This window comes from Rhipicephalus sanguineus, chromosome 11, assembly GCF_013339695.2.
Source record: "Rhipicephalus sanguineus isolate Rsan-2018 chromosome 11, BIME_Rsan_1.4, whole genome shotgun sequence".
Lineage (NCBI taxonomy): Eukaryota > Metazoa > Arthropoda > Arachnida > Ixodida > Ixodidae > Rhipicephalus > Rhipicephalus sanguineus.
This window is the reverse complement of record NC_051186.1, coordinates 135,255,385-135,282,861: the sequence shown is the minus strand read 5'-3', so window position 1 is coordinate 135,282,861 and position 27,477 is coordinate 135,255,385. Positions and strand designations below refer to the sequence as shown.

At 44.2% G+C, this 27,477-nt stretch overlaps 1 protein-coding gene across 1 annotated transcript in view; it reads right to left on the bottom strand.

The window, feature by feature from the left end:
* Positions 1-24,564, bottom strand: part of LOC119374617 (protein brunelleschi) — a 222,065-nt gene extending 197,501 nt beyond the window's left edge. Inside the window, exons 1-3 of the mRNA XM_049420300.1 lie at positions 24,203-24,564; positions 5,708-5,822; positions 3,581-3,647 (exon numbers count right to left, since the gene is read on the bottom strand). Coding sequence (XP_049276257.1) covers positions 3,581-3,647; positions 5,708-5,822; positions 24,203-24,470 — 450 coding nt within the window. The 5' untranslated portion in view covers positions 24,471-24,564. The remainder of the gene's footprint in view (positions 1-3,580; positions 3,648-5,707; positions 5,823-24,202) is intronic.
* Between the last annotated feature and the right edge of the window lie 2,913 nt (positions 24,565-27,477).

Here is a 27,477-nt window from a genome sequence, read left to right as displayed (position 1 = left end):
GTAAACAGCACGCGAGTGGGGGCGACAAATGCAGCTGAAGCAGAGATCAAACGAGCCGGACCATCTCCGTCGCTCAGAGGGTGCGATAACATCCCCCCGTGTGTTAGACCTGCCGTCGAAGCGGAGAGGAGACCTGCCGTTCAAGCGGAGAGGAAACGCCCCGCCCATCTTTAACGAGCACGAAGGGACACAGGTATGGGGTGTCGCTCGAGCAGCAACCGTGAACTTTCATTCTAACGGTGCGCTCGCGATCGCTGGCAAGCGCACTATCTCGGCAGGCATCAGTGGATGGCTCGCATACCTTTCTACGTGCTGCGCTGTCAACGCGAAGAGACTGTGCGAAAAGAGCATCTGTTGTCGGAGCGGTCGCATTCTCTTACTCCAGCGTTTCGTAGAGTTACGTGAGATCGGATCCAAAGGAGCTAGCTGCCAGCCTTACTTCGTATAACATTAAAATTTGCTGCTATCGCATTCATTGCTTCGCCCTTGCGATGAAATTGAGATTTTTTCTAGTCAACATAAAAGTATGCCAATAACGTATGCTGTCGGGCTAGTTGGTGCATAGCTGGTTAGAAAATCGTTGGCGCAAACCAAGAACGAGGACGTAGAAGTAACACAGACAAGCGCACACTCGCAACTGATTTTTATTAAATCGACGCTCATCTTCTGGAACCCTCACGCATGCGTACAACACACAACAACAACAACAACAACAAAATATATGCATATAAATGCACAATTTTCTAAAAAGTTTGCCAGTTTTATGTTTTATATCTGGTAACAATATACTCAAGTGTATGTTTATTTTGAACATGCAGGAAAGCACCAGGTCTGCGCGGAACACGCAGCACAGTCACAGCGAAAGCCGGAGAAGCGGCCTTTCTTGAGCCCGTTCTAAACTCTATTGGGGTCACAGCTGGAAGTGCATTTGCAAGGTACCCACTACACCATAAATCATCACACTTTTGCAAAGTAGGGGAAGCACCCACTATGCCATTATTCGTTTTTCTGCAGATAAGCACGGTACCCGCTACACATTTGTAAGGCATTATGTGCACTTTGATGGTGCTGTAGTTGATGACGATGAATAATTATGGCTGAGCCCTTAGCAATGGGTGGGAAGCTTTGAACCACCCACTCGTTGCACAATTCCCATTGTTTGACACCTGACTTTACTTTGGAGCTTGAAGCACCGGCATCGCTCTGAGGTAGAATAATCAATTGCCATGCAGGGGGCCCGGGTTCAAATCATGCTCGATCTTGGATATCTTCTCATTGTGCACAATAGTGGCCACAGACACCGGCCACAACGGCGGACAACTACGACACCAAAATCGGCTGTTGTGATCTCATAACAGCTTTCGCTGTAAATTTTGCTGCGTGTTAGTTTCGAGTAAATAGGGTAATCCAAACTTAAAATTTCACCACTAAACAACTATATTATAGGAACTGTTACACTGCACGTGTCATTCCAATCTAGAATACAGAAGATATTTGCATGCCCAGCAATATGAACTTTGACTGCATGCCATATCTGCTCGAATGAATGAAAGAATAAAACATTCATTGTGGAAACTGTATTGTCTACTGCGGTTATTGCTAGAGAGGAAGCCTCGGCATGGCTCTGTGCTAGAATATTGTCTTGTGGTTGCGACAGTGAAGAAAGCAAACTGCAGCCGGTAAAAATATTGGGTGAACTTGTAACCAGCAAAAGAAGCAACGCACAAAGTGCAGCGAAAGAGGCAAGCACAGACGTCGACGTCGATCGTTGGTAATCATCTGATCAGTATTGGTCTCATATGCCTGTTGGTCGTATTTATACGATCAGTGCTGGTCTTAGATGCCTCCAACAGGCATATAAAATAAGTACTAGTACAGTATTTATCAATATGTGTGGCCTATATAATTAATTTTTCTTTCTCGCATCAACTTTGTTGTGGCATGGTTTGAGCATAAAATTAGCTTCTTTCTTTGATATTTGCCCTACCAGTGGTGTGTTGGCTCCATCACATCAGTGCCGGTGCATGCCTCCCGTCATCAGCTGCTCGTGTGCAACGTGCTTCTTTTTCACTTGTTAAGACTAATCTTCTCTCCCTACGGCCCTATATATGTATCGACCCCAATAAACAATCTATCTTTTGTGCCCTGGTCTTTTGCCAGTTGTCATTACGATCGAAAAATGATACACAGATATATTGAAGTTCTCACTCTTTCCCCGAACAACTGAAGAATGAAATATACTTCCGAATGAGATAGCGTCTACCCCAAATTTTTCATCTGCCATACAGAATTTTACATCAGTCTGTTGCAGATGATACTTCCAGTCTCTTGTTTTAAGCATAGCGCAACAAATTTCATAATGGCACACTAATTTACGCTTGGCACTGAATGCGTTGTCTTCCTCTTTTATCACAATGTGTGTGTGTGTTAGTACTAAGGGTGTTTTGATGACATTCCAGTATTTACAACTTTAAGTTTGCATTTACCCCCTACAATAATGCCCAATTCACGCACTCATGCAATTTTGCTCAAGTTCGGAGGGTGACACTCTGTTTAAATGCTGATCTTGAACAAACTCCTTCAATGTTCTATGCAAGAACTTCCAAAAAAAGTAAAATGTCTCACTACATTACAGACAACACTGTTGCAACAAAGATAATTCCAGGTGACATAAAACAAGCTTTAATTATCTTACGTGATAAAATAACATCATGAACAAAACTGAAAATATTGCACAATATCAAGATTTCCAACTATTGCTCTGACAGCAGAAAAACATTCACAAGGTTGTGCTTTGCTTGTTTACAATCACAATGTAATTAAGTTTCATAAAGAGCGGCCATATTGAAGCAGCGCTTGATGTTGCCACTGATGGCGCCACTTGTCCAGCTCACAGTCAGTGACAGTGTGACCGAACGTTAACATTGTGCAACCATAGTTTCTCACAATATTACCTAGAGGGAAATCTGGTGCCTCTGTCTATGCAAGCTTACTAAGGGGCACTGTGTTATAGTAAATGTGTCTAGGAGGCTTGAGTCGGTTGGCGTTGAGCAAAACATGGATACAGCTGCACAAACAAAGCTTCCCTAAATCAAAACCTCCTTGAACATATCTCATTCGCAAGTACAACATTTTACAATAAAGGTTTACTCACCCGTAGTACAAAATCAAACAACTAAAGGAAGAAACACACAACAAACTGTCGTAGAGCAAACACTGACCTTGTCATCTGCCTTCCAAGTTTAGTGGCCAGTTGATGGTTTTTACGCTTCATAAAATTGCACACCAAATCAGAAGTTTTTCAAAGTTAAATAAAACTTGTTTCTGTGTAATGCTAAGAAAAAACAGCTCATTACAGGCTCCTTCAATACAAAATTGATGCGAGGAACGCTTCTACCCTGAAGTGTCGTCTAGGTGTCCGGGCTCTTCGTGAGCAATGCCAATCCAAATTCGACACATCCTAGCATTCTCATGTATACCACAGCATTGCAGCAGCAGTCTTCCCTCTAGGTAATTGTAAGAAGCTCTATGCGTGCTGTCGTTCTAGCAGACCCAATAAATGAAGACCCTCCCGCCTCACCAAGCACTGGGTGCTGCGGAGCTTGCTGCTCAAGGGGGCTGCCTGCTCCCCGGTATCTTCTTCCGGCCTGCACACATTTGTTCGGTCATTATGTAGCCACGAAGCAATGTTCATCATTAATCGCACTTTCCCAGGCTTACCAATACAGTAAAAGCTCGTTAATTCAAACTGGGTTAATTCGAACAGACGCCCTGGTCCCGGCACAGCCCTATGTATTTCTATGGGGGAAAACTCCCGATAATTCAAACGCATCGGTATCTACAATGGTCAATTCGAACTGGGAGCCCTTTCGTCCCTCCGCACAGTAATCGGCCCAGAATGATCACTGAAATTACTCATTACTTTCATCTGTGTAAAACAAGTGCAGTGATTGATTTCCATGTATGATTTTATGGTTGTAAATGTCGTCTATCTGCTGCTACTGCTGTATGGGTGGCACGGCCCAGTCAGGTAACGTTTGCCTTTAGCCGTGTCCCCTTGGACAATTTCAATATTGTTCTATAAATAAACTAAGAAAGAAAGACCTTAAATTTTGATTGCGTTAACTGTGTCATGTAAATGAATGTGTTATGGAGCACAAATAGCTTCGTATATTTTGGCATTAAGCTCACTGCTCACATGAATGCAAGTCACTGCTTGTTTCTGGCATATCACTGACTGATCAATAAATTCTGTTCGCTGTTTGAGCATGAACTTAATTTACAAAATTACCTGCCACAAATGTGGAGTATCGCCTAATTTGCGGGAACGAGTCCAGAGGTGGCGTCTCTGGGTTCTCTCCGCACGGTGTGGCGCGATGTCTGTTCATTCTAGCGCCCGCCCGCTAATTCAAACTCCATTTAATTAGAACAATTTTATAGTCCCCTTCGAGTTTGAATTAACGAGCTTTTACTGTATATAGTTATTTATAGGTTTGTCACTCACTACTTGAAATTTCGCTGCCCTTGGAATTATTATAAAGTGTGTCATAATTGCACTGATGAACATGTCGTGAGCACAATGAATTTGAATATAAATTATGCTGTACATAAAGTATGCACGTTTTCATGTGAACACACATGCCATCGGTCACCAACTGCACATACAACAACTGTTTAACACGACTGCTCACCATCGCCCGCGCATTTCGTGGATTGTTTAGCAGCAAGAGTCGTCACATAGCAGGTGTGACACCTTAACAGTGAAGCTGTTTACGCTTGAGGTTGTGCCAGCCGTCATTTTGGGAAACTTGGCAGATGGGCGCCGCAGAAAGCGGGCCTGTGCCAAGTAGCTCCGAGCATAGCATTACCATCCACAGTATAGTGTAGCGAGGGGGTGGGAAAGGGGGTGGGGAGAAAGGAAAGGAGGAGAACATGGCTTAGCCTCGTATTGTATAGCCTAGCAAGGGAATGGGAAGCCAAAGTAAGGAGGACTGATGCAAGGGTGAGGACGGAAAGGAGGAGGAAAAGCCGGAGGTGAGAAGGTAAACCACAGCATAACCGTGTACAGTGTAGTTCAGCAAGGGGATGGGAAAAAGAAGTGAAGTTCAGGAGGAGGGAAAGGAGGTAAAGAAAGAAGGAGGAAGAAGAGAAGTGAAGAAAAAACTCAATTTGCGTTTGCAAGGTGTTTGGCGCTTGCTTGCCAGCTCCGCTGTTTACCCAGATTTCACAGGCATGGAGCTGGCTTTAAGTTTTTTTCTGTTGTTTTCCAAGAGTATATTTCACGAATGCATGAGAACATTTAGCAAAACGTTGTTTCACATTGTAACGACAGTGACTGTTAAAGCAGGATGCTGCTATCAAATGACCGTCTACAGAATAGCAGTCTAAAGCCTGCAATATACAATGCAGACGCGTTGATATAAACTGCACAGCAAAATTGACGTGTGTTGTATGTTCCCGTTCCGTGTCCTGGTCACTTATGCGCGCTGTTTGATTCACAATGCACAGCAAGATGGGACAAGTTAGAAGGGAAACTACTTGTTTGTATCGACATATTCATATCCACCTGCCCAGCTATCAAAGATACTGTAAAGTGTGAAATGATTGAAATATTGTATTAAATAAGCAATCATAACTTGTCCTCGATAGGTCTCCTGCACACTAAATGGCTGCAACGTACTTTCGTGCACCGAAAATTAGGCCTCACCCAGGTGAGGGCGCCCCGAAGAGCAGGCAGCGCGAGTCGATGGCTGTCGGATGCTGCTGCACAAGCTTCTCGTGCAGCCGATGGAGTGGCTCCACACCATCCTGGTCACACTCGCCTGCAAGCACGACAGTGACAATGCTGTGGTGATCACTCGGTATGTGCAAACTTCAAGGCAAGTATTTCAACACCCTGCCTTAGTTTAGAAGCCGTCTTGTTTCTCAAGATAACTCTTCTGCTAGTTCTTTTACATTTGGAATTACGGTGCAGAGCAAATAACATTTGAAGCACTGCTGAGATTATTAGGAAACTTGAGACTAACATTTCATGCATTTCCAGCGCATGTTAAAGGCCGCTATAAGTGCAGCCTATACCATGCACCTAAAATTACAGATTACATCGCAGCACAGCACAGAACTATTTCGTATTCTGACCTGCTGTTAATAGCATAATACAACTGATAACTCACAGCAATAAGCAGCCCTCCTAGTCTGTTTCTGGCACAAACTTTCTGAAACTTGAGGTTTGGCAAATTCTTGATCACTTCCACAGCACGGATGCTATTGCTACTCCACGTTTCACTGTACGAGAACATGGCTGTCGGACAAGAGCACAAGATCAGATGTGCTCTCATGTTGAAATGGAGCTGTATATGTTAGTGCAAATAACTAAAAGAAGACACTTAGAATAATGGAGAGCTGAGCTAGTTGGTAGGTATTCGTGTTATAAAGACAGGGTGCACAAACATGGACACAAGAGAGAAATCAACACACCACAAACACCGTGGTGTCTGTGGTGTTTGTGGCGTCTTGACTTCTCTCTTGTGTCCGCGCTTGCCCGCCTATCTCTTTAACATGAAAAAGACACAATGCAGGCACTGCTCGATGGGTGCGGTTATTTATTGATGACGTAATGGCTGCCACATTTCTTACTGTTTGTGATGCCTCGTCAAATGCGTAACACATAGAACCTATGATGAGAGCTGTAAAATGTAAAGGGGACAGATGTGGATTTCGCAGATGATGCAAGATGCTTGACTGTTGAAAAGCAATCTATGCAGATAAACAATGTGGTGTGCAAGTATACAGCCACTAGAAATGTTCTTTTATAATGGTTAAATATGATAATTAACCCTTTCACTGCCAATCCCGAGATAACACACACACACGCCTTGACAATGCCGAGTATACTTGTTCTGCCTCTTTAAATGACTCCCTGCCACTTGCGAGAGAACGCTTGTAAAAAAGAATACAACGCGGGCATGTCCCGCCGTCTATGGAGAGAACATATAAACAAATATAACTTGTAGTGAAATTTTTCACAACAGACGTAGTGCATGCTTCCACATCAGCGTCGGCTCGCGTCTCTTTGCCAGCGATTCAGCAGCGCAGCCATGGTGAGTCAGCGTGACACATGCGTGCGCTATTTGACAGAAGAAGAAATTCAGGAGCTTTTGATTAATTCCGTCTCCAGAAAAATGGATAATTCGTGAATCAGCAACTATGAATTATTGGGTAATTATATTATTTCATCAATTCATTGCTTGTAATGAGCACTGCTTCCAATTTTGTGAGATAAACCCCAACAAAAATGTTTACACGTCCTTAACAGCATCCGGCTGCATTGTTAACAGAAAATTACCACGTAATGTGCAGGAAAAAAAGCCCGGAAGGGAGTGTGCAGCAGTGCCAAAAAAACCTGGCAGTGAAAGGGTTAACAGAGACCGGGTATTAACAGTCAACACTATGTGCCCACTCAATATTTTTAGATTCAAGTGGCACTAGAAGAACTGCTGGGCTGAAGAAGTAAATTAGCCAAAAAAAAGTGACAACAGACACATTAAAGGTAGACAACTGCGACTTCTCCTTATTGTCTTTTGTTGCGCTAATTTTTCAGGCAGACTGAGCATGGGTGCAAGTTAATTTCTTCACCTGCTGCTTTCTTACCTGGGATCAACACAGGTAGCCAGGGCGTGAAAATGCCACATAGTTTGTTCCTATCGTATAAATGTCGGTTTGAACCGGTACCATTTTTTTTAATGATGATCACAGTGTTTATTGGCATAAGAGTCAAATGTGACCAAACAGCAGCATGACTATAAGTGTCGCCAATATCACCAATAGAATACAATGAAAAATGCCACATCGCAGCAGAGAGAGACCTAAAATCAATTACAACACAAGTGCACAAAATACACATATGACATAACAGGTGGGGTGATGGCTTGCATCGCTGTTGGAGTACCAACATGGCGGGACACAAAGTTTTTGATGTCACGTTAATGTTATCAGTACACAGCGGCATCATAGTGCATGGCAGCCACTTGACGCCACTGGTGACCAGCAACAAGCTTTGTGCACCTATTGTGAGCTTCGCGCACTCACACTCTTTTGGCGCATGAATGGTTCACTTCACGACAATTCGAAGTATGGGAGCAGACAGTTGTGGGTGGCAAAAGAGCACCTCTGACAGCGTGCACTGCACCTGCGTGAGGCTTGTTGCAGCCGCCGGCCAGCAGTGGTGCTGAGCAATCAACCCACACTCTGATGTTCTCCGTGAAACGCTCTGTACATTGCATGCAGGTTCTTTTGTTATTCATGCACGGAGGCCAGAACATTCCAGCAACATCACTATCACATTAATGCAGTTGAGCCCCCCCACATAATTACGCTATTTTGACGTCATCAAAGCCACCATGTTCGAGTACCACTACATTACGAATCTGCGTTTATGACTTCGCATGTAAGCTATCAATATGTACAGTACTCACGGATTCATACGCAACATCAAATGCTTTAATATAACGACTGGTATACGCAACTGCTCTAGATAACCATGCCACGACGCGACGAATCTGGTCTCTAAAGATAATGCTGGCTCTGATCTACGCGTCTGAGTCGAATTTAGGCCGATACAACCTGAATTGAAGACGGTGCAATTGAAAGTATGTGTTTTACTTAGCCCTAAGTTGTCCCATTAAAATCCTTGAGCACTGCACAAGAATATATCTTGGTGCAATGATAACATAAGAATGAGACAATCTCTATGTCTCACCTCACTCATGAGATGAAAGGACGGGAAAGAAAGCACTTTATTAAAATTACTGCCACAGCAACAACATCTATGGAAGGGCTTTACTAAGGGTTGCCTGGCTATACAGGGTGTCTTTTTTAAACAATACAGATTATTTATAAAAATTCTATGACAGAAAGGCTCCTGTCATTTTTGCACAGGAACTCCACATCGAGGGGGAAATACTTTGCCACAGCTGAAATGACACTGTTGCGACTAACGAACAAAAACTCGTTAATGAACTTTTTAACTATTGACTTGAGGGCAGGTGTTTATATTAGAAAATTGTAGTGCGTGCTAATTTATGGCACACCCATTTTTTATAAATCATGAAAGTCGCACGTAGTTCGAGACATTCATCATCAAATTTTAAGGCCTATATCGAAACTGACCGCGCCCGGCACGCAAAAAACACGACCGCTCTGTTACGTCAGACCGGAACTACACGTGACACGGGAGTGACAAAATTTGAATGAAGGAGCATCGTGGCCATACCATTTCATGAAAAGCGGAAAGTCATCTCACTTACGCCAGTTCATCGCCTTACCTTTGTTTGTGGCGTTTGGTGCTTATCTGTTTCTTTCGAGCTGTGCACAAAAAAAAAATGCTATATCAACCTTTTTTTTTCCTGTGAAGCATAAAACTCAGGAGCAGCCGCTGCGGTGCATCTTCTTGCACACAGGCAAAATAGATTTTTATGCCTGTTTATAGTTTAAGAAAGAAACAGACAAGCACCACACATCGCATGCAAACAATAAGCAGCCTACTAGTGTATTTCAGAATGCTTGCTAATTTTCCTGAAGAGATTCTCCTTCGGCGCGACTTGATTTAATTTTTTGTCGCTTCCTTGTCGAGGCTAGTTCCGGTCTGACGTAACAGAGCAGTTGCGTTTGCTATGCGCCGGGCACAGTCAGTTTCGCTAACGGCCTTAAAATTATCAGCCATAGGAGTCTAAAAACATTACATTTGTATTCCTATGTATTTGTACATTTGTATTCAGTAAGCTATATTCAAGCATTGCTCGACCCCGAAGGTATACACCACAACGAACGTTACCTATGATATTGGTGGGAAAACTTAGGTGGGAAAACTTTCCCTAGGTGAGAAAACTTTGCCGCACCTAAAGTTCAATTTGAACGAATAATTAAGAAAAAATTGTTTATTACCTTTTTAATTATTAACCTTAGGGCCATTGTTCATATGGAAGAGTTGCAGGACGTGACAATTTATGGCGAGGAGGGTATCAGCCAACTACTTCGACGAGGACAGAAAGAGATACGACACACCGCTGGTTTTCTAGCAACCGAACATTTATTGAAAGTTTTCTTTCACATTTGCGGCAGTTATTAGCGAATGCATTGCTTACTTATTAGCAGATTATTTATTTCTGCGCATGAATCTTTTCTTTTTCCGTTAGTAGTATGAATGGTGTACTGATGCATGATTGACCACTTTCGTCGATGGCCATGGCTTCTAAAATGTGTAATGCTTAGCAGTTTATTTGTTAAACTTGAAAGAAGTGCAAAGAACTCGTTCACTTGTCTGCGAGAGCTAGCGCCCCAGTTGCTAGAGACAACACTTAACATGTGATAGGCAAAGATGCCATTTCCTCAGCCTCTCCTCCTCTTTCAACTCCTGTGGAGGCCCAACTGATGTGGTGGACAAGGGTGTGCTCCCTTCAAGTCCGGAGTTCCAAATCTGCCTCGTAGATGTCGATATATAAGAACATCTGAAATTTTGGATGCTAAAAAGCTTCGGCGTCCGATTTTTCAGACTTCCTGCCCAAATTTCAGGTCCAAAACAGCATTAATTGAGCCCCCACCTCTGCCACATCTTTCATCTCCATGTTGGAACCAGCCTTTTCTTGAGTCAATACATTTGCGACCGTAGCGGAGCTTGAAAGGCAGCCTTGCCGCAATACGAGGATGTGATGAGGTGAAGCACACCAAAAATCTAGGGACCACTTTTAATCGGACGTTGACTGTGTTTTGGCCAAGTTCGACCGTAACAGTGCTTAAAAGGCAGCTTTGCCGCAATACGAGAGTGTAATGCTGTGAAGCATACTGAAAATCTGAAGGGGTCACTTTCAATCAGACGTTGACTGTATTTGTCTTTGGGAAGTTCGAATAGTTCGAATAGCAAAATTCCAGCACGAATCGAATTGAATAGCAAACACTATTTGAAAAATATTCTAAATTTCGAATATTCGCACCCCCTTAATTAAATGTAAAGAATAAGAGGCCCATTTGGGTATTTGGGACGACTTGGCGTTTTTCCTTACCATATTCTGCTGTGAAGCGCCTTTTTTCAAAAATTGTCACAGGAGCTTCCGGTCTTTCACAACAGGGATGGCAGATTTCCTGCGCACCCGGTGTGCTCAGTGTCGGTTCCACCTACAATGGGACCTTGAATTTTGGTGATTATTATCTGAAACTACGTGCGTTTTTCGTGATTTTAAAAAAATGGGCATGTTATAAATTGTCATGTCCAACAACCCTTCCATATAAACAAAGGCACTAAAGTTAATAATTAAAAAGTTAATTAACGAATGTTTGTTAATTAGTCATTAGAATGTAACTTTAGGTGTGGCAAAGTTTTTCCGCCTCAGTATAGAGTTCATTAGTGCAGACAACAAGGGCCTGGCTGTCATAGAATTTTCATAAAAGACCTGTATTGTCAAAAAAAAAACACCCTGTATATGCATTGACGTATGAAGGAATAAAACACGTTAGTCAGAGCTTGTGTCGTGTCTTTTCCTTGTGGGCGTCTTGCGTGTTTGCACCGTAATTTTAACCTCATGGAATCCAGTCTGTTACTCTTGATGGCCAGCAGTTGTCTTGCCTTGTACTACATGCCCTGCCCATGCTCATTTCTTCTTCTTGATTTCGACAAAGATTTGCATAACACAGGTTTGTCCCCTAATCCACTCTGCTCTCTTCTTGTCCCTTAAGATTACACCTATCATTTTTATTTCTATGGCTCTCTGCGTCCTCTTCAATTTAAGTTGAATTCTTTTTGTAAGCAGTGACAAGATGCTATATGCCTTTCGCTTGAGGGATAGTGGTAAACTACCCTTCATGATCTGAGAATGCCTGACAAATGTGCTCCACCCCATTCTTATTCTTCTAGTTACTTCTGGCCTCATAATTCGGATTCACTACCTATGCTAAGTAGATGTATTCCTTTACCACTTCCGGTGACTCACTACCTATCGCAAAACGCTCCTCTATTCTGAGGCTGTTCAACATTAGGTTAGTTTTCTGCATATTAATTTTCCCACCCATCATTCTGCTTTACCTGTCCAATTTAGTAATCATGACTTGTAATTTGTCCCGCAGTTACTCAGCAAAGCAAAGTAACCTGCAGTGTCATCAGCAAATTGCAGGTTACTAAGGTACTCCCCATTAACTTTTATCCCTAACTGTTTCCAATCCAGGGCTCTGAAAACATCCTGTAAAAACGCAGTGTAGAGATCGCACCCCCCTGCCTTACCCTTCTTTATTGGAATTTTCTTGCTTTCTTTATGGAGGACTATGGTGGGCTGTGGAGCCAATGTAGATTTCTACTAGAATTTTTATATACAGTTTGTCGGCACCCTGCTTCCGTTGAGCCTGCATGACTGCTGAGATTTCGACCAATTCAAATGCATTCTCGTAGTCTATGAAGGCTGGTTATATACCGCGCATTTCTCTATCACCTGAGTGAATGTGCTCTATTGCTCAGTAGCCGGTACGAAATGCTACTTGGCCCGTTGGTTTATTGAATTCTTATGTGGCCTTCATTCTATTAGCAATTACCTTTGTAAATAGCTTGTAGGCAATGGACAGTAATTTTTCCAAGTGCTTTCTTATGGATCAAGACTGGGGCGTAGCCAGGAGGTGGCGGGGAGAGGGGCTGATCAAACCCCTCTAAAATTTTTCAATTTTGCATGTGTGTGTTTGTATACACACATACATGCAGACACGGACACAACATACAAACGCACGGACATACACAAAGTATAGTTAAACCACCCCCCGCCCCCACTTCGAAAAAATTTCTGGCTACTTACTGGATTAAGATGATGCCAGCATTCTTCAAAGATTCTGGTATGCTCACTATCAAAAGACACTTCCTATGCAGGGTGGCCAGTTTTTCTAGCGTAATATATGTCCACTGTCTTTAAACAGATCTGATGCCACCTGGTCCTCACCAGTGGCCTTGCCCGCATTTCCTCAAAAGTTTTATTTACTTCCTCTGTCATGACTGGCGGGATTACACTGGACTTCTTCCATTACCATACACACTTCCTCATGGTTGGTAACGCATACTTATGCAGACATCTAGGCACGAAACAGACAAGGAGAGAGAACCTGCCTACGGTGTTCTTTGTCCACGTCTGCTTCGTGCCTCGATGCTTACACCACAGTGCCATAGTCAAAGGGCAAGCATATGAGACTATTATACAAATGCAGAAGGCATCTTCTATTGCTACCCCACTTTGTATGTGTGAACATCTTCAGCAGATTCAACACTCTGAGTTATCTTTCTTTCAGGTGTACGAGATCGGGGTTCAATAGTAGTTACGAATCTAAAATGAAGCCTAAGCATTTGTGCTTACAGATAGTAGGCCTTGATGCGAACAAGGTGATCCATCGTCACACTTTCGGGGGACTACTTCATTATTGTTTTCAGGAATATGAAACAGGTAGCTGTTAACTATTTTTTAAGAGTTTGCGAGGACAGCTCATCAATGCTACGGGACTACAACTGTACCAAAAAAGTGTCCTTACTGTTTTTCAAAAAATCGGAACTACAATGGTGTCTTTCCAAGCAGAGGGAATGTGGCTAAAAGACCATAGGGCATTGTAGAGAAAAAGGAGCTTGTTTTGCGCTTAGAAGGTAACTGTTTTGTTTCATATATTAGATGATCAGAATCTGGAGCAGAATGGTTGCAACAGGTTAGTGTTGCCTCAAGCTCTACCAAGCAGAATGGTTGTTGAGTGCCTTGCTTTTAGAAAATCTTTCTAAAGGCTGCTGCTCTTGTGTTTTGAATCTTCAGAACGTTCGAGAGTAGTGTGATGAACAGTGTCAATTTTCAAAACCTGTGCCAGGGAAGTTTCCTGGATCTTCCAAGCTGTCTTCCTCGGTGTTTGCCAAAGGTAGTAAACATGATCGTCGGCCCCTTACTGTATTAACTCTGTTCAAGACTTTCACCTCATCTGAATAAAAGTTGATGCCTGACAAAGGACTTCTGCCCACCTTCCCTTCTAGCTTGTTTGCATGTCCTCCATCCTTGGGACTTTACAGCGAGAAAATCGCAGAGCAATCTGCATGCTTTATTCTAATTATTGTGCGCATTTTCAACACTCATCCTCCCACCATGAAACACTGCATTTGCCGGACAGTGCCCTTGTTTCTGGGATGGACTTGGATGTGACATCAATCAGAAAAGCAGTAAAGCAGTCTACAGCAGCATCTATGATTGAGGCGCACATGTCAGCCCACTTTATAACACTAAAATTTCGGAACTGTTGCCAATCAGCTGAGTGAACTTTCCGCAGAACCTGGAGAGGAGATCATTTGATTTAGGTGTGCTTAGAACTGTCAAGAGGCGGTTGCTTCTGCAAGTATTTTTAATAACTTTTCAATTAAGATAAGGTAAAAGGGTTTAAGATGCAATGCCGAGATCTATAGAGGAATACGCTCCGTCTGCGAGATTATAATATGTATCTCCTTATTAAACAGATAAGTGCCAGGAGAGATAAGAAATTGCTCCACTAAACCTTTCATATCAACGCAAGATTAGCCCAATATAGGCTCCTGTATGCATTTAAATCTTTAACTAAATAATGTTCTGGTAACTCATGTATTAATGAATGAAATTCATGTTTCTAGAAATGATAAGAGGGCTGCTTCAAGGGCTGTGTGCAGTTGTAAATTCTGACGGGCTATCCTTTTGTCAAGAATAATGGCTACACTGCCAGATGATATGACACTGTCCTTACTATTTTTGTGGAAAACATTATAGTCATGGAGAAAGTTTGTGCACCCGGAACTGAAGTGTATTTCTTATAAACGCACACAGCATCTTTGAAAGAACTCATTTAGAAGTTCTTGGATGTTGCCCAGATTGTGGAGTAGTTCCTTGACATTCCACAAGTCAGGTCAGTGATGAAGCTCATGCTGGACAGCCATTAATCAATCAATCAATCAATCAATCAATCAATCAATCAATCAATCAATCAATCAATCAATCAATCAATCAATCAATCAATCAATCAGTTTTATTGTGTAACATACATACAATGGCTGGTTATTATTATACAGGTAGGACCCCAGAGCCCAGTGAAAGGCAGTTGCAGGGGTCCGTCATATCAACGCGAGACTAGCCCAATATAGGCTCCTGTATGCATTTAAATCTTTAACTAGATAACGTTCTGGTAACTCATGTATTAATGAATGAAATTCATGTTTCTAGAACTGATAGAGGGCTGCTTCAAGGGCTGTGTGCAGTTGTAAATTCTGACGGGCTTAACAACCATCATCAACAAAAAATTAGCGCAGCTTGCACTAAGTTGCGCAAGGCTGGGTCACAGCAGAGCTGGTGGGCTCCTAGCTGGTCTTGGCTTGGCTAAGCTTTTACTTTCTCACCAGTCTCTTTCCCACCACTTGCTACATTATGCAGTATGTGCTCTCTTTTTCTTTGTTCTCTCTACTTCTATTTCTTTCTTTCTCGCTCTCTCTTTCTGCCCTCTCCTTCGCGCTCTCTATTTCATGCTCCTTTTTCTTTCTATATCCTCTCTATTTCTCTCTCTTTTTTTTCTGTCTTTCTATGCTATGCTTTACTCTATCCCCTCCTCCTTCCCCTCACTGTCGTATCAATCCCCCTCGCCCTCAATTCCCCTTCTCACCCCCTTGCTATACTATATACTATACAAGGCTCTGCTATGCTCTGCTAGTGTGCCAGCACAGCCGAGCGGTTACGACGCTCGCCTTTGGATTGTGGGTAAGTGGGTGTGAATCTCGCCTCGCCAAGAATTTCTCTTTCTCTCTATATACTCGTTCTCTTGGGCCTCAAGAGTTATTGCATCCCATGCCAAACAAACTGGTGCACGTCTTCTGGGAAGAAGAGCACAAAGATGAAGAAGAGAATGAAGAGAGTGCGTGCCGGTTCACGATGATGACAGTTTACTATCTACGTCACACGTGGCAAACGTCGAGCTTAACAGCTCTGCCGTAAATGTGACACACCTTCCCCTACCAGAAACAAGAGGGCACACGAAGCTTGTCAAACTCTGTGAGGCCGTAAACCAATCCCTTATGAAATCCCCATCAAACCAAATGCCCTACCCTTGACCAACCCACACTCAACCCTCGTACACGTTCACCGATGATCAACCAATGTCCACGTCCCAATGTTCACTGGCATGCTTCCGTTGTCATTCCTACAAGGCTGCCTCCTCTTCTGCAAAGCGGACCAAGCACGCCCTACCCATAGCACAGCTAGCACTGAACTCTCCAGAAACAATGCACGTGAAGCGAGCGAACCCTCCTTTCCCTTCACCAGAGGAAGGGAGTGCTTGTGATTGGCTGGGAAAGTGGTGTGATCCAGCATGCCTCTTGCGGAAGTAGAGGGATTCCAGGATGCCAGCTGAGGGTGAGGAGTGTTTTTTTTTTCACATACCATGCAGCTACGCCGAAGGCGACACGAGTAAGCAATACACGCTTCGCTTGAAAAATGTGACATGTGAGGAATCCTCTGAACTCAGACTGCCAATTGCTTCTAAAAGTCCTGTGAAGGGTACCTTTTGCAATGCTTCATGTCTGTGCCACTAAACGAACACTAAAGCGACAGTCTTAGTTGAGAAGATCTATCCCACGCATGACATTTTCATCGGTGATGGTCACTGACGGCTGTCCAGCGTGGGCTTCATCGCTGACATCTTCACGACCTTCTAAGAAGGCCTTGCACCATTGGTACACTTGACGTTCTGACAAACAATTATCATGAAAGGCCGCCTTTATTCTGAAAAATGTGTCCAGTGCAAATTTGCCAAGGTTCACACAAAACCTGATGGCAATCCTTTGATCAAGCAAGCCCTGTACTACCTCTTGCAAGGGAAATGAAAAGGAGTTCCACAAAGAAACCTGCCCTTACTCTCCAGATGGCCACAGGCAACTGAGCAACCATGCATGCACTGCGGTGTATAGTTGCTTCACAATATAATCGCAGACACTACCTTTCGGACAAACCCTGAGCAGCCCCTTCAGTTGATGGTAAAGGCATATTCTCAGCCATTTGGCAGTGCATTGCAAAGAATTTGGTCAAAACTACAACACAAAAACTGCTTGTTCTTAGTATGCTACAGAGGGCAACATACCTATAAGATTAATCAACCTGGTGGTTCTTGCAGTACCATGTCTTCTATGTTGTAGCAAAATGTGCTACTTATCAAATGCATGGTAGCACACCGATAATAATGGCTGATGATCACATCTCTTTGCAGATCCTCTTCCCTATGTATTACAGTTGATACACAATTAAAGGTAACCACGTGAATCACTCTTCCAGACGTGATCGTCCAGAGGACCGAAATGATGGCGAGGGCTAGTGGTGCCTTAGAATGCGGGCCTGACCACTAGGCGTTGCCCTCTTCTAGAGGCAATGAAGTCTTTTGCGCAAATACAGTTCAGTTCTTCATCGAATGACCTCAGTTTATTGCATCACGAATCGACTGATGCAAAAATTTCTTGAATCTGTCAAGAAAAGCAGAGTTACAGGGATTTGTTGCGCGCTTTAAGTGCTTTCTCTCTTCTGTCATCTCGATGAGCATGTTGGAAGCTACAAAGGGACGAACAGCACAGGGGAAATAAGCTATGTCAGTGCGCATAATGACCTTGAGCACATGTGATGAGACGCAATCGCTCTCTCCCGCTGAGATTCCCGAGTGCAAGTGTGGCTCATTGTGTAATGTTAGCACACTGTGGAGCGCGGCACATGGCAGCACCCTCCGGCAAAAAGCACAACTGATCCAAACACCACTCTTGGTTCACATTGGCTATTGGCCAATATACCATGCTATCTGTTGTTTGACATCAAACAGCAGGCACCGGCAGCTCTGAAGAGCACAGGCCTCTGTATGAAAATAGGGCACCTTAGAAGACGACAACTGTGCATTCCTCTTCTAAATTCTCCTTGCTGAGCAAGACTGCAAGATTTTGCACAGCTATTCATAGCACTGTTTGCTTTCCGCAGGATGTGTTTGTTCACCAAGGCCGAGCAATGGTTCACGATCCCTTAACAGTGCTCAGTACTATGGTTTCACTACGTCTGATCTTTTGAGATTCCCTTATAACCATCCCATCTGGATGTCTTTCCACTTCCCATAATAGCAAAAGAGCAGAAATTTATACATACCCAATGTACACTCAACTGGATGGAGCCTACACATCCCCCAACTCAATATATATATTCCAAATGGAGAGAGAGAGACAATGCCCATTTTCTGGGCCAGGTGCTCACTTGTGAACGCATGCGGGTGCACATTAAGAAATAAGGCCGCAATTGCCCTGCTGGCCTGCGAGGAAGACATAAGAACAACACTCGTGAAGAAATGTCCGTTGAGGCTGATGCATGATGTAATGTAAGCCGATGTCAGAAGTAACATGAACAAGACTGCTTATTTTTGAGTGAAGAATGAATCGTAGTTTGACTACCTCCCTTTTTAACTTGCGGGCAATGTCTAAGACAGCTGTGAACAGTAAGTGCGGTTAACCATTGCATCCAAGGCTTGCTGCTATGGCACAGGCCACATGCAACAAACGGAAGCTGCATACCACGCTGGTGCCTTGTCTTGGGTGCCGTCTGCACCAGTTCTCTTAATCAAACGCTCAAGTATAATTTTCTTGCAATAACCTGCGTTTAGGTAGCTACAAACTATGATGTTTTTTGAGTGCTGCATGATCAAAATATGAACTGAACAAAATTCATGATATAATGCAGTTTCTTAGCTGTAAGTACAATCCTTTATATCGAGGTTCGACTGAGTAGCATTTGAGCACCATGCATACATACTATACCAAGCAGAAACCCTGGGAAAGAAAGTGTGGAGCTTCATTAAGTGAGTTGCGCTCTTGATGGCATACAATCAGTTTACTCAGGTAAGAGTTTATTCTGTTGTAGTGTAGCAGTGCAGAGAATGACATCAGCAAGCATCTTGGGGTACGAATGCACATGCTGGCAAGGGGCATCGTGCCGTAGTTCTCCTGATGAAGCCTGTGGTGTAACGTTTCATGCACAAGATGCAAAGAATTGAAACCCTGTTGTGTTGTTGGAACATTTTTATTCGTGTTCGTTTGCTTTACGTACACAGTGTCACTCGTATGTGTGTGCAGTGTCACTCACATTTACGTGATGCCATATGAAGCCAACAATCTGATACCATGGAGATGTTTACCAGATTTATTGAAGTGCAAAGAAACAAAGGGAAGTGAGAACAAAACTTCCTGCCCGTAATATGAAGGTTACAGGTTCAGTCCTCACTGAGAGCAACGTCGGTGGGAACCTGTTCTCAGCATGATTAGCAAGTGAAAGAAAAGAGAGAGCTTAAGAATCGGTGCCTCCAAGGGCTACACATGCAATGCAGTGCTGACAAGGTGGCCGTGCTTATGAATGCCTTCACCCTATCTCTCTGATATTTGTGTAGAAACAATAATAACTGCTTACAGTTTGCCAACGAGCCATTTTCTTCCCCCTCGTGATGAAAATTGTGGATGCACCAAGCACTCGCCACAAGACATAATTGGAAATGAATAGAAATGAAATGGAAAATTGTGAAGTCCCCAGTAAACATAGGACCCCTGAGGCAATGTGTGCCAAACCGATACATGAACCAGCTCAGTGTTGCGAGCATTATGTTTTTCTTATGCTTAATTTTAAACTCAGACCGAACCAGTCTTTATCAGCCTGACTTTATGTGTCGTCTCTCTGAAGTCAGGAAGGTCATCCTAGTGTCCCTGCTTCTCCAGAATTCAGTTACCCCCCATAGCAACTATAAATAATAAAACTGAAGGCATGTTTCAGATAATTATTAACTGTAACAGTTTTACTTCATGTGGTTTTGACAACAGAAGTTTCACAACACTAAAGAAAGATATTATTTCAATGTCTCGTCAATATTTTTCTCTCGTCAGGTAGTCTGCCTTTGGTCAGCTACCCAGAGAATAGAAAATTGCTGAAGTTATTCCCGTACTTAAAACAGGACGTTAAGATTTAGTTAGAAAATGTCGCCCCACTTGATTGGCCTTTGTTAGCTGTAAATTGGTTTAGCACATAATTTCTTCTCAAATTTATCATCATCCTGAATGAAATGAATTCTTCAGCTGCACACAACGCCATTTCAAGAACACTTCCTCTTAGAATTCACAATGGACCGACATGTTAACATGGAATTGAGCCAACATGAAGATTGTGGTTTTCATGAGTTCTTGAAGGCCTTTGATTGTGTCACCTTATTTCAATATTACCTGCCTTTAACTGTGTCTTTCGCACTATCTTGGCTCTGGGATTTTTTTTTTCTATGTGAATAAATTATATTCAGAAATGGTGTTGAAAAAAAACCCTTCTTCATATATGCAGTGATGGAAGTGACTTTTTACTTTTTGGAGCAGATTTCGAAGCATAAAAAGTACTGCTTTGAAGCAGCCACATGTGATTCCGGAGCAGACAAAATGCTAGTCTGGAGCAGCTAATGGTGTTTTAGCAGCAGGTGGCAAAATTCCTGGAGTTCAAAGCACTGCCAAACTGCCTCATAAATATTATTATTTATTATTAAAGATATTTCATAAAAAACAATCAACAAAAATTGCACAAAACGAACAATTAAAAAGACGGTTGTTTATTGGATGCTCCATGATGATGAAATGAGCTACATATTTAAAACACCAGTTCTTGTGGCAGAAATGAAATCAAACAAGCAAAGCTGAGCACCACATTATAGAAGTAACCACAGTCACATATAACTGTTGCCAAAGCCGCAGTTGATAGTCAGCATGGGATCAAAGCAATCCGAGTCATTTTCACATTTTGCCGAAATAGCCTGCTTGTCAACAATTGAAAAACAAAAAAACGCTATATGAGTTACATGCCTGATGTGCCAGTTCTTGCTGCCTAAATGAGTTCAGAGCCGATATTGCGTACTAATAGAATATTAGAATGATAGCGTACAAATTTTTTTTGGTATCTCTAGGGCTTGCAAGTTGGTCAAGCGGTGAAAGTTCCTTGTCTTCACTTTCTCAGCACTGTTTCGGTGCAGGTTCGGAGCAGTTACTCATGTGCAGGTCTAGAAAAAAGCAGCTTTGCACCGTCAAAGGACCCACCTCCAGCCACTGGCGTCCCCGTGTCATCGCAGCCGACTGCCTTCGCACCGTGCTCACGAGAGGAATCAAAAAGTGTGTTCTTCTGCGCTTACGGGCCTCAACCGAAATAGCCGCCTCCGCTGTTTGCAACAATCCATCAGTGTCGTCAGTGAGATCAAGCTCTCGCAAGCTGACTTTAGTGCCGTTCAACCCAGTTTGAATTCCACGAAAAACCTTGTTTATGTGTTGTGCGCAGAGTTTGGTAACGACGATCGCTGTGGTGTTTTGTTTGCTGCGTAAGCACTTGGCACTGCCTGTGATCGGCGCTTCAATACCCTGTGTGATACAAACCGGTCGTCATCATCCTCTGCGGTGTTTTGTCTTGAGCGTGAAGTGTTGCGCGTTCTGCCGCTTTGTCCCTCCTGCATCTGTGGTGTGCGTTGCTTTACACGCCTGTTTTCAGACCAGTGACTGCGACAGGTGGCAATAACTGCTTGTTTATGTCTCACTGATTGCGCCAGTAAATTGTTAATATTATGGTTGTGCATAGCAGACGACGTTAGCGGGTGGTTCCCACTTATTCTCCCCGTCAAACTGATGGCTGCCTGGTGTAGAATCTCTCAAAGGGTCACCGCTTCGTTACTCCATGGCGGAAAAAGAAAGCCAGCAATGCGCAAAACCAGAATTAAGCAGTTGAGGGAAAACCTGGAAGAGCAGAAATTCACCGCCACCAATAAAGCTGCAATTCACTGGTCCAGCTTACCAATAAACTCTTTCACGTGTTGTGTTCTAATCGGGAAATAAAAAAAAATTGAACTTAAATTTCGCTCGAAATGAAGGCTTCCAGAGGAACTACATTACAGCGCAGACGCACTCATATAAGCTTAGGTCCAAGCGCTGCCTGTAGGCACAATGGGGTTGGCACCGACGTCACAATGACATGGCAACGCCATTGGCTGGAAGGGGGACGGTGAAAAGCCGCTATTTTTTTTTCCTGTATCCGAGTATAACAAAAATCACAGTTTGGAGCAGCACGTAGCAGTATTTCTCTTTAGGAGCAGCTCTTCCATCACTAATAAAAGCAGTTATGTTACAGTAACACGACTGCTTTATTTATCAAGCTGTAACCTCTTCTGCCAATCATACGGCCCTTCAAAGTGATCTTGATTTCATGTATAGTTGCCGTACCAAGTGGTTAACAGATTTCAGCAATTGGAAATGTAATTCATCATTCCATATTCATTTTGCATACCAAACTAACAGTAGTGAACTGTCCTGAACCACCTCATACAAATGTTTAGTGGTCATTTATACTAATCTTTCATGGTCCTGCCACATAAAGTGCCACTTTTTTTCCAAAGCACTGAAACAGTTACAATACTTGCATTGAAATATGTGTAACCACCCAGTTCACCTACTTAGCCTTCACACGTCCCCAATCAAAATACCCCTCTCAAGTTTGGTCAACTCTTCAAAATACTAAATACGAATAATTGAAGCTATCAAAAACAGAGCAAGCCATAACTCAGAAATTAAACGTGATGTTGACTAACAGGCACAAGACAGCCCCTGCTTCACAGGTGCATTCCCTGCATATAGCTGTGCCCTTTGCTCTTGCACACATCGCATCACATGTCAGCACGCTTGTGAAATTGGCACATAGACACAAATCTTTCCCCATTGTGCCACAAGCAATTTCAATTACCTTCCCTACGTGATCAGTGCCCACCAAAATGTATTGTCAAAACATGTTCTGCCAGGAACTACATCTAGCATCATTGTAATTTTATTAATTGATGTATATCATATGCCAAATTGAGTCACCTTTAAAACAATAACAAGTTATTATTGCTGTGATGTCACTGTTAGGTCGTGTTTGATTTGTACAGTTGCATAGTTTGTATTTCCTTCTGCTCCCTTCCAGTAAATTGACAACACCCCCTATCCCCAAAACGAGAACCGTGAATAAACACCGGCGGAGGAGTGCGACTTGCTCTGAACTATCCAGCAATACTTGTTGTTGAGCGAGTTGGTGGTGATTCCCAATACGCGTCCTTAATGCAAGGAAGGAAAAAGAAAAGAGGAAGACAGCACTACGCGTGCCTATTGTTAATCATCCAGTTGCCTTTAAAGTTTTTCCTCAAACTGAAGGGTGCAAAAGACGAAGGACAAAAAGTGTGCGACACGGGTCCAATTTCATCTACTAATCTTTCATTTACTAAGCACTTGCCCTATGGGCAATCAGCGGCATGCATCCGCAAGACCTCAAAATAAGATTTCCCCCGCCTATTTATTTTTTTTTTCTTGCGCCCGTGTTGTCTACTTCCCGACCTTGTTCGTAGTGCGCTTCAGTTTGAGTGTGGATGTCCAACTCACACAGTATTCCGTGCTTTTGATACTGGTGGCACACGGTGCAATGCTGATCGTGAATAAGCCCATCCCTGATCATACTGCTCAACAGTGATTGGCTCCCTTCTGCAGCTTGCGCAAAGAAGCCAATCACGATCAAGAAATTCGATCCGAATCAGGACCGATCGCGCTCAAAAAGTGACTGACACCGGTGTAAATGTTCATCATTTACGCGTTCAAGAATTATGCCAGGGCCAACAAATTGCGCTAGTTCTTTGCTACATAATGGCCACTTTTACGGAAGTGTACAAACAATATCATCAACGTCATGCATCTCCAAGCTACGGTGGCGAGCGGAGGCCCATTTGCCCAGGGGAGGGTCGCCACAGCCGGCGTGGACCGCAGGGCGCCGTGCATTCGAGAGTGAGGTGCACAAAGTAAGTGTCACTGCTGTGATTTCGGAGTTTGTTGTGCAAGATTCATTCCGCGCAACACTAGATGTGTAGAAAAAAATGCAGCCGCTAATTACGGCTCCTAACGCATGCGACCCGGAAGAGATGTCATCACTCTCCCCCGGTGGCACACAAGGGATAGGACAGAACACAACAAGTCTTCTCCCTGTGTCTACACAAGGATGAATGTTTACCAAGCCGCGAATGAAGAACTTGCAAACAAGGTCTCGTGTTGCTGATGGTGACAAAATGCTACCACTCCTTTGACAGCACTGTGGATACGCACCGACGCTGAGCACTCCCAGGACGCGCCGGTGGGCCTGGAAGTCTCCCCAGAGGCTTCCGTCGGTCGGGTAGCTTGTCGAGTAGCGCAGCCACACATTGCGGCTTCCCTCGGGCTGCTCACTGAGGCGCGTGAAGCGGACGCGTTTGATGTGCTCGACGGCGCGCTCCCAGAGCTCAGTGCTGGGCGCCGATAGTGGCTGCACCAGCACCAACAGGCACTGGTGGTCCTCAAGCCGAGCGTCAAAGTCCACGGCAGAAGAGCTCATCATCAGGCACAGTAAGTATGAGAGAAAATCATTGCACCTCAACAGCGGAAGGAGGGAACAGCTAAACTTCTGGCAGCGAGGCAGCGAGGTGCATCACTCACGTGGTACGTACACGACTACGCGACGCGCTACAGTATAAGTATTCTGTGGCGCTACGCTCTGCGCATGCGCGGAGGTTTTGTAGTTGCCTAGGTGATAGAGACGCGTCGGCTCCGACAGTTGTGTGGATAGTGTAGCTACAGTAGAGTGGCGAAAGCGCCTCCTAGGCGCCTACGCGTGAAACTGTTTCTGTAAACTGCCGCACCGTAGCGCTACCGTGCCGAACCCGTAGGGGAAGCGCTTTACTGTTTGAGGTCTGGTTCCTCAGAACGCGTAGTTATAAAGCGAGATTCAGTAAAGAAGAAGAACAATGCACATGCTGTGGGGAAGATAAGGAAACGACGGAGCATGTCCTGATTGAATGTGGAGATATCCACCCAGGTGTACGTTTGGGCACGATTGGGTTTTAGGGACAACAATGGAAAGCTGAACACGCCCGCGAATGAAATAAGTAAGAGACGGTTAGAGTATTGGTGGCAGAAAATTAGAGAGAAAGGACAAAAATATTGTGCCGTGAAGGACAGAGAATTTGCGTTTTCATTTTTTTTTCCTATGTAAGGTAGATTTAATCATAGTAGAGGCACTGTACTGCCAACATTAAGGAAAAGGGGAAAAGATCACAGCATATCCACGGGGTGAATGATGATGAAGCTCCGGAAGGAATCATCGGTAAACCGTGAAACTCTTCCGTGAAATTCGCCCAGTACATCATATAAAGAGTGTGAAACACCGTGTATACATTAAACATCATTTTATTGTAAATTTGGTTTACGTGGTCCCTTCATTATCACCGCTTTGTGATCGGTGAAATGCAGGGAAAGTGTCCGCTCCCTAGCGAAAGAGAAAGCGCGCAAAGAGCGAGCGCGACTCCGAGCGAAAGAGAAAGCGCGCCAAGAGCGACCGCGTTCCCCGCTCGCCCTGTGAGAATTAACTGCAAGACTAGAGAGAAGACACGACGCGCGTAGCGTTCCTCTTCGCGTTCCACGACGCGAGGTCGGTAGCATGCCCAACGAAAGCCAACGGAACGCGATCGTGCAAGTGCCCCGGCTTCGCATCGCCTCATGGTCCCATATATGCTCCTGGGGTTTAAAGCTGTTCGGCTGCTGACCCGAAAGACGCTGGTTCGATCCTGGTCGCGGCCTTCTCATTTCAATACCCATGTAACACAAAACCTCTAAAAGACGTCTCGAAACGGCTACGGACGGCTATAGACGTCTTGGTTTATGAGAAGATCAAGAATAGACATTTTTGCAAAATAAAGCACTTGCCTCTCAAATATGCCTGCGTACTGTTTATTACCGTTTTCAACAGCTACGACATAGCCAGAGTGTATTGTGCCAAAGAAGTCCACAACGTCTACTTTGAGACATTTTTAGACATTCTGGGGGAAAGTGCGCGCGCAACGACTATATAAATGATTCTTCAAATGTTTTGTCCACGAGCGCAAAGACGCCAAAACGGCATGTCTAAAGAGCGGTGACTGTCGCTTTAGTGAAAGAAGAGACGCAGAAAACAAAGCCCTCAAAATAATTGGTTTCGCTCCGCAAGGCGCGTTTCTATCAGCAGTTTGGTAAGTATATTCTTTTCAAGCCAAGGCGGCTAAGGCCGCGCAACGCTCGCGCAACAGCGAACGATGGCAGATACACCTATTGGCAGGAATGTTCACTAAATATTGAGCAATAGGCGGGATTATTTTGTGAGAACCGTTGTGTCTTTTCTGTTGAATAGTGACGCTGTGCTCAGCTCGGTCAAGTGAAGGGTGAGGCTTGTTTCAGAATACTTGTTCCTTCCTCCCCCTTTCCCCTCTTCCTCCATTAGTTCGCGCCAGCCGCCAGTTCGCGGCGGCTGCGGCGGCTCGATCGGCAGCAGAGCTAGGCGACGGCCGGCGGTGATTTGCGTTTCGTGTAGCGTTGTACGGATTACGTGTAGCGATGAACGGATTACGGGCTGTTTGGCATCAAGTAACGGTGATCATACTGTCTGTCGCATATTTTCCATCAGTATTTGGTGAAACAAGCTTTACTGTGCTTTTTGCGACGGTACGTTCGTCGGTACGTTCGTTTCAAGAAGCGATTGTTCTGCTCACCACCTTCGTTGCAGCCAAACAGCTAAGAACGCGTGCACGTTCGGATAGAGTGCTTTTTTCGGTAAGTGCACCTGACCTTTCGTCGTTTTTACTGAAAGGTTTTAGCATTGTGATTAAACTGTGAACAGTTCTTTGCGAGGTTGAACCGCGTGGTCGAACGCGAAACTATAGTATACGCGCCGGTGCGAATCGTAAGCCAGACTGACTCGCCCTATTTTGAGTAATTATGTTTTGCGCGTTACAGCTCGTGGCTCCACGCACGCACGCTAGTGACAGGCCGACATAGTTTAGGCAAGCATGCTTACAACTACGCCGGCCTGTCGCTGACAAAGTGCAAAGCTTCTACCGTAGGCGCCTCGCCTGTAGGTGCGGTTATGATTGATTGTCGTTTCCAGTGATTCCACTCCTGCGCCAACTGCGCCAAAGTGCGCCAAATTGTATTTACTGCGCCATCCTGATAATATCGACGAAATTTGCGCCAAAGTCTCGGGTTCGGGGGCGTCTATCACCGGCAATCGCACCGCCGGCGCGTCAGAACATGTGCAGCTCGATCTTGGGGCTGCCAATAAAGTCGCAATCATGGACCAAGAATTATTCCGCTGAATAAATAGCGCTCGCGCGTGCGTTCCAAGTAAGCCACGATGTCATGCACGGTGCCGACGCAGCTTCTGTTCTGCAAGTCGGCTCGACAGCAAAACGCGCTCTCCGCAAAGGCCATCGGCGGACGTCGTCTGTTCCAGAAACGCTGCTGATAGCTCGTTTCAAGCGTCGCACGGCACGTAAGGAAAGCAATGTTCAGTAATAACTACATGAGTGCCGCTAAAA